Source organism: Borostomias antarcticus (assembly GCF_949987555.1).
Source record: "Borostomias antarcticus genome assembly, contig: scaffold_62, whole genome shotgun sequence".
In the NCBI taxonomy this organism is placed as follows: Eukaryota; Metazoa; Chordata; class Actinopteri; order Stomiiformes; family Stomiidae; genus Borostomias; species Borostomias antarcticus.
The window spans coordinates 180001-188294 of record NW_028176112.1 but is presented as its reverse complement, the minus strand read 5'-3'; the positions used below and the strand labels follow the sequence as shown (position 1 = coordinate 188294).

General features: G+C 49.5%; 1 protein-coding gene across 1 annotated transcript in view; it reads left to right on the top strand.

Annotated features, from left to right (window-relative positions):
* Positions 1 to 1357: 1357 nt before the first annotated feature.
* The window catches only part of LOC311328816 (SAM and SH3 domain-containing protein 1-like), a gene marked incomplete at both ends in the record, with an annotated part of 59359 nt that continues 52422 nt past the window's right edge, over positions 1358 to 8294 (top strand). Inside the window, one exon of the mRNA XM_084462724.1 lies at positions 1358 to 1399. Within this exon, the coding sequence (XP_084318850.1) occupies positions 1358 to 1399 (42 nt within the window). The remainder of the gene's footprint in view (positions 1400 to 8294) is intronic.

The following is an 8294-nucleotide window of genomic DNA, read 5'->3' as shown; positions in this document are numbered from 1 at the left end:
CTGCCGCGGCGAGCATGGAGAAGGGCAGGAAGTTCTGTTCCATCACGTTTCGCCAAACCAGGGCCTCTCTCCAGCTGGCTGGCATCATACTATGTTATTCTCTCTCTGGCTTCTGATAACGCGTCACCAGGATGTCCCTGGGACCAGCGAGGACACCAGGAAACACTATGGCCGTCCATGTGTACAGCGGACACTATCCACTCATCCCCCCGACAACTCTTGCTTTCTCTCATTCTTTGTCCCTTTTTATATATCCTTTGTTCCTAACATTTATAAGACGTTCTCTAACTTGTATTCTTGCTTGGTTCTTATTGAAGTACAGTAGTTATAATCTGTAGAAAAGGCTTCTAATCAACAGACTGATTTGTGTTCCTGATGGCGATCATGAGGATTCTGCGTCGGGACACCCAGAGATGTTCAGAAACGTGCAGGTCCTCTCATGGGCTCCAGAAGGCAGCACTTGGTGGACCTGCTGACACGTTTGTTCACGTAAACCACATCTGTTCTCCTGGTTGCTCTCCTGGTCCGACACCACAACGCTGCAGTCCTAGTACAACTGGAAAGGCTTAGAAAGGCTTAGAAAAGAAACGGTTCCGTCTGTGAATTATCTGATTGCCGTGGTGTAACGATCTGTACTGAGCCTTTAGTGTTTCTCACTGGCTTCCACCATGAATGTCTGAATAGCAGGTCCTTGAGGAATCGCCGATAGTTTGGAGTTAGTTAGGTTTGGCCTGTAGGCGCCCTCCTGTCCAGAGGCGATAGAGACAGTGCCTTATTGTACCTCTGATGGGGGGAGTTAGTCCTCCAGCAGGTGGTCTCCTGTAGGAGGAGTTGTCCTGTCTGAGACTGGCTGTCTGGAAACCATCACAGTTCATGTCTGTATGTAAGCAGGACAGCTGGCAGCCTTGATGGGTTTTAGGAATCATCTTCAGAGCACCAGAAACCAGGCGGACATCTTGTGAGATGGCACAGGGAGGAGGATAGGGGTTTTCAAGTTTACACACACGACTGGACAGTGGAGACTGGAGAAGTAGAACGGATCTAAAGACACCCAAGTGAGCTCTCCTTGTAATTGAAGGAACAGCTGGACATTAACAACGCCTCCCTAGACCGTTTGATGCCCAGCCCAGCTTGAGCGGTAAGCTGAATGCTACGACAACAAGTCTTAAGGTTTGGTGCTCCTGAGAGTCCTGGGCTGGAATCTCTACAGCCGTGAAAAGCTTGACCGTGATCCAGAACGGAGGCGATCTCGGCTCTAATGCTCTCTTCCGCTCGTGAGCGTCAGGGTTATTGGTTATTGATCGCTGCAGAGCTGCATGTAGCTGTTGATAGATTGGTTGAGCCCTAGCACGCCCGCATGAGAAGGAAGCGTGTGCGTCGGAACAAGGCGGGGCGGAAGGTACCGACGCCACGTCTCTGGGCCGTAGCGGTCTTATTCAGATTCAGGGTCGGGTCCAGTATAGGTTCTGGTTTACAAGATCTAGAGGATAGGAGAGACCCTGGTCCATAATGTTCTGGTCTGTAGGACTTGGAGGTGTAGGAGGCTGTCAGTCCAATGGCAGTTTTGGAAGTTCCTGTCTGTGATAAATGTCTGTGATAAATGTATCTAGTATCTGAAAAGATGGGACTTGTGAGTGGGTGTGGTCAGGTTTTGAGAAGGTGGGACCAGACTGGTGGTTTTGTACAAACAGGTGTAGCTGAGTGACACTCTTCTAGCTCATAGTTTTGCTTTAGTTTCATATTGATCAGGGTTTAAACATCCAGAACCACAGACCTGAATGTCCATAGAAAGCTTGCACATAAACGCTATACAGTATATATACCCTATTTTGTCCTAGTTCTCATACAGATTGAACTCCTGTTTTTTTTTTTCCTGTTTACTGATTTCCATGGTGTTTTGTTCCCTGTGCTTGGATCATTATGTTGTATATTTTACACCATTTATTTTATCCTAAACGTTTTTGGAATAAAAAAAAAACAAGACTTGTTCAATTCAATTTCTGCCTAAGTGTTTTGTTTTTGGAGGACATGAGGACTATGAATGTAGAATCGATTCTCTGATTACCATGGTGCTCTTCCCTAGGGAGCAAAAGCTCGTGAATAACGCACACATCTTGACATCTGCATCACGTGTATCATATTTTATGAAGACCGTTACATGCTGAGATTAAAACCAATGGCACAATTTATTTACCTGCATCCCACCTACAGCGGATGTCTCTGAGTACCGTTGCTTTCTACTCTGCGCTCCACGTGCCCTCCCTCCTCGCTCTCACTGCGTAAGCGCGCACACACCGGAGCCCCGCGAGCTCCCCCGGTGAGCCTGATACGGGCTCGTCTCACCTCCGCTAGTTGGACTGCTGAGCAGAGCAGGTAGCCGAGCTGAACAGCTCCAGCAAACGGATTTTTTACATATTCGAGCTGAATCTCTGGTTCCGTCCGACTTCACCGGACCCGTTGGCGCTCAGGATGGCTTCCCTTGTGAATTACGCATGTCTCCTGTTGCCTGTTGCTCTTCAGTTAAGTAAGTACCGACAGATCCACACGGTTAATTATCTAGTAAAATAATTGGAGCACATTAAGAAGATGTCCCGGATGGGTCTAATTCATGCACTTTGGCTGAACTGTAAGATAACTTCTAGCCTATACGAAAATCTGACTGCGTAATTTAGCCACTAAAGGTCCCGGGCGAAGTGTTGTAAAGCCTGGAAGCATCAATGCCTTCCGTTCCGGTTTTGATTACATGACAATTAGTTATGCTTGACCGACAGTCCTGTATTGCGGAGATGGCTCTGCTGATGGATTTAAAATGAGTCTTCTAGCTTTGCACAGGGATACAATACGCTAACACGACTGTCCGATATCACATAGGCCTATTTGTCACCAAAAAGATGACAGGTCTCAATAACATCAAGCTTAAATCGAGTTGCATAGGCCTATCGGTCTTTTTACTCTACATTTGTGAGCTGCTCAAACGCGCACGATACCGGCAAGTTACTGCACGTCACCTCAACGACCTCCTCCGGCCGCTCAGTCACTCTGTGCTCGCAGGTGCCGATGTAAGACTGTGTCCAGGGGGGCTGAAAGGGGAACACATGCCGGTGGAAATAAATCATGAATGAAGCGCATCTGTCCCCCAACGGAGACCCAGGAGAGGAGACAGCGCGACCGGATGAGGGACCGCTGCCCCGGAGCTCGGCCACGGCTGTCCCGCTGAGTCTCCACAGAGTCACGGTCCCACAGAAGCGGCTCGAAATCCGTGGAAACAATGTAATTCTTAAAATACTACATGACGCAGACAGCACCACGGTGTCTCTGGGGTGTGTAGCCTACAGCGGTAGGCTAGGCGACTCTCACGTGACAGATCTGATAGTGGCACAGTTTAGTGGACACTATGGCAGGGGGAGGTGTGTGTGTGTGTGTGTGTGTGTGTGTGTGTGGGGGGGGGGTAACCCGCCCTCTCCCCTTTCGGAAACTGTGCTTGTGTGTGTTTGTGAGAGAGAAAGATATATATATAAAGAAAGTGTATGTGCATGCGTGTGTGAGAGAGAGATATAAAGAAAGTGTGCGTGTTTTTGTTGTGTGTGTGTGTGCGTGCGTGCGTCCGTGTGTCCGTGCGTGTGTGTGTGTGCGTGTGTGTGTGCGTGGGCGCATGTTATCGGCCTTGTGGTGTATTAAGCCACTGAACCAATTCTTACTCTTTCAGTGCTACCGGGTTTTGTACAGTAGTTAAGATGTAGTTCTCATTAAAGCAGGTTAAGCCTCTTATGGAGGACTGCCCCCCCCCAGCCCCCCCCCCCCCACCCACCAGCATCCTCCATCCTCTCCTAGCCTCCCCCAGCACCCTCCACCCTCCCAAGAATAAGCTACCTCCTCACAGTCACCTCAGGGATGCTTCAACACCTCCCAATTATACTAACCAGCCAGTGTGGAGCGGCTTTTTCCTCTGTTAAACTCCTGCTTCTCAGGCTCCGGACTTAACACTTATTAACAGCCAGGGAGGTTGAGGGAGACCAGGGAGGTTGAGGGAGACCAGGGAGGTTGAGGGAGGTTGAGGGAGCCAGGGAGGTTGAGGGAGCCAGGGAGGTTGAGGGAGGTTGAGGGAGGTTGAGGGAGTCAGGGAGGTTGAGAGAGACGAGGGAGGTTGAGGGAGACCAGGGAGGTTGAGAGAGACGAGGGAGGTTGAGGGAGACCAGGGAGGTTGAGGGAGACGAGGGAGGTTGAGGGAGACGAGGGAGGTTGAGGTAGACCAGGGAGGTTGAGGGAGACCAGGGAGGTTGAGGGAGACGAGGGAGGTTGAGGGAGACCAGGGAGGTTGAGGGAGACCAGGGAGGTTGAGGGAGGTTGAGGGAGACGAGGGAGGTTGAGGGAGCCGGGGAGGTTGAGAAAGACAAGGGAGGTTGAGCGAGTAATGTCACTACTACACCTGAGAACTATACCTGACCAGACACACCAGGTCCACCAAGATTCCTTCACTGATAGATTGTGTGTGTGTGCGTGTGTGTGCGTGTGTGCGTGTGTGCGTGTGTGCGTGCGTGCGTGTGTATGAATATGAAAAACATGCAGAAGCACAGATGCTCTTCAGTCCGGTCCCTGATCAAGACCTGGACTGAGCACTTGGACTTGTTCCCTGGGCTCCATGAACGATGGCTGCTCACTGCTCCTGGCTGCCCCTGGAGGAGTACGGCCTGGATGGGAGAAATGCAGGGAACAATTTCCACCGGCGACCACTGAAGACGTTGTTGTGTGTGTGTGTGTGTGTGTGTGTGTGTTGTGTGTGCTGTCTCCCCTCACTCATGTATTGTGGGATCATATGTTGCCAATAACTAAAGACCCTCGAGGTCCAAAATTATTATTATAGTTTGTGTATGTGTGTGTGTGTGTGTGTGTGTGTGTGTGTGTGTGTGTGTGTGTGTGTGTTTGAAAGAGTGAGAGCGAGAGAGAGAAAGAGAGAGAGAGTGTGTGTGTATGTGTGTGTGTGTGTTTGAAAGAGTGAGAGCGAGAGAGAGAAAGAGAGAGAGAGAGAGTGTGTGTGTGTGTGTGTGTGTGTGTGTGTGTGGGAGAGGTCCCTAAGCAAATGAAGGGTAATGAAGCAGCAGTGTAGCGCGCACTCCCCTTGACTCTCCGCCCCCAGACAAGGCATGAGTATGAATATTCATGAGAAGCACATGAACTAACTGTCCTCTAACACTGATGACTTAAATGACACAATGTGTGTGTGTGTGTGTGTGTGTGTGTGTGTGTGTGTCTGTGTGTGTGTGTGTGTGTGTGTGTGTGTGTGTGTGTGTGTGTGTGTGGGAGAGTATGCATATGTATGTATGCATATTCACATGTGTCTATATGCTCCCATGTGTGTGTGTGTGTGTGTGTGTGTGTGTGTAAGAGGATGAGCTCCAGGGTCCTATTCTTTACAAGGTCATTGTCGCAGCTGATGGCCACGGATCCCTCTGTCTGGTCTGGTCTGGTCTGGTCTGGTCTGGTCTGGTCTGGTCTGGTCTGGTCTGGTCTGGTCTGATCTGGTCTGGTCTGGTCTGGTCTGGTCTGGTCTGGTCTGATCTGATCTGGTCTGATCTGGTCTGGTCTGGTCTGGTCTGGTCTGGTCTGGTCTGGTCTGGTCTGGTCTGGTTTGTTCGTTCTGGTCTGGTCTGGTCTGGTCTGGTCTGGTCTGGTCTGGTTTGTTCGTTCTGGTCTGGTCTGGTCTGGTCTGGTCTGGTCTGGTCTGGTCTGGTCTGGTCTGGTCTGGTTTGTTCGTTCTGGTCTGGTCTGGTCTGGTCTGGTCTGGTCTGGTCTGGTCTGGTCTGGTCTGGTCTGGTCTGGTCTGTAGGACAGGAGAGAACAGAGACTATGGTTGCTTGGTTGTTTCTTGGTGGGGCTGAAGGAGCAGGGAGCTAGGAGGGAAGGGGGGATCGTAGGGGAAGTGAAGGAGCAGGGAGCTAGGAGGGAAGGGGGGATCGTAGGGGAAGTGAAGGAGCAGGGAGCTAGGAGGGAAGGGGGGATCGTAGGGGAAGTGAAGGAGCAGGGAGCTAGGAGGGAAGGGGGGATCGTAGGGGAAGTGAAGGAGCAGGGAGCTAGGAGGGAAGGGGGGATCGTAGGGGAAGTGAAGGAGCAGGGAGCTAGGAGGGAAGGGGGGATCGTAGGGGAAGTGAAGGAGCAGGGAGCTAGGAGGGAAGGGGGGATCGTAGGGGAAGTGAAGGAGCAGGGAGCTAGGAGGGAAGGGGATCGTAGGGGAAGTGAAGGAGCAGGGAGCTAGGAGGGAAGGGGATCGTAGGGGAAGTGAAGGAGCAGGGAGCTAGGAGGGAAGGGGATCGTAGGGGAAGTGAGGGAGTAGGAGAGGGGGTAGGAAAATAGAGGGAGAGTGGTTTGTTTCCAAAAAGGAACAGGGTCCGTGGTGGTGCAGCGGTCTAATGCGTCGACCGTGTGTGTGGGGGCAGTTGCTCACCGGGGACTGGAGTTCACATCCTGGTCTCAACAGCCCTGTCTGGCATCGGAATCACGGCCATGGGCTCCAGAGGGTCAAGTATATAGGTCAAGTATATAGATATAGATATAGATGGATGGATGGATGGATGGATGGATGGATAGATACTGTAGATAGATAGATAGATACTGTAGATAGATAGATAGATAGATACTGTAGATAGATAGATAGATAGATACTGTAGATAGATAGATAGATAGATAGATAGATAGATAGATAGATAGATAGATAGATAGATAGATAGATAGATAGATAGATAGATAGATAGATAGATAGATAGATAAAAGATAATAAAACGAACATAAATGAAGCGTGCTAGCCTGCTGCTAGACCTGCAGGTAAGAGAAAGGCAGGGCATGGTTTTAAGAATTCAGTGTTCCCTTAACAACTTGGGATAGATTGGTTGAGAGTGTGGAGACTATCCTCTGTGACTGGGAAAGAGTGTGGAGTCTATTCTAGGTACGGTAACTGTGACTGTTTGAGACTGAGAGTGTGGAGTCTATCCAAGCTATCTGTGATTGGTTGAGAGTATGGAGTCTATCCCCTGGGATTGGGTGAGAGTATGGAGTCTATCCCCTGTGATTGGGTGAGAGTATGGAGTCTATCCCTTGTGATTGGTTGAGAGTGTGGAGTCTATCCCCTGTGATCCCGGTTAACTGTGATAAGTGGTAGAAGGAACTGCCGGTGTTGAAGTCAATAAAAGCTCATTAAGCAGCTGGTGGAGGGTCAGAGCACTGCGTCGCTTTCAATGATGCTGCTGCTCTGTCTCCATTTGTGGGAGGGGGGGGGATCTGGGGCCGATCAATGAGACGAGGAGACTCTGCATCCAACCAGGCCCGCTTAAGAAACCTCTCCCCTTTGGGGCACATCTCTCTCTTTAAAGGAGCACTTCACCGATTAGCATTAAGCCTTGTATCATTCCAGAATGTTCAGTATGTTAGAATTAATGTTGTTTTCCTTCCCTCAGTGTTTCCTTGGGCTATTTTTTCTCACTTTCCAAAAACCAAAAAACTCTACAAATAATGACGCGTTTGACGTCAGTTGTAGAGATTTGGACCTTCCTGCTCAGAACTACAACTTCTAGTTCCGCATTTTTCTGTGTCCACCCACACCTAAAATGAGGGGCTCCGGCTCTATCTGTCTCTCTACCTCCCTTCCTCTGTCTCTCTTCTCCTCCTCCCTCCCTCCTGCTAACCCTGGTTTATAGCTTTACATAACAGCCGCTAAGTAAAGGTTTTTTTCTGCATCAGTCTGTTACAGAGCTTCAGTGTGGTTCTGTTAACAAGCTTCTCAGTTATTAGTGTCCGGTGGCGGCCATGTTGGTCATCAGCCAGCTGTCATCTCTCTGCTCAATCACTCCACAGGGACCAGACTGGTGACTTAACCAGCGTCACATCAACCAATTGATTCGTTTTAGGCTGACAGGTTAGTTAACTGGTTACGATGACTCAGGTTATTCAAGTCAGGTCAGATGTATCTGTTACATACTCATCATACAGGTGTAATATACAGTGAAATGCAGTTTAGGTTAATTAGATAGTTACAGTAGCTGATTTGGCATATGACAGATTTTCCATCCCCACATGGCTAGTTCTAACACCAACACACACACACACACACACACACACACACACACACAAACACACACACACACACACACAGCACAAGAGATACACTGATACTGACAATTAGTAAGTACTCTATCTGCTACTGGTGATAGGAAATGCAATTTGCTCACCTGATATCACGGTGTAATTAAAACGTGAGAAACATGACAAATTAGTGATCTCTCTCAGTCACTGACAGTCGACTTTCA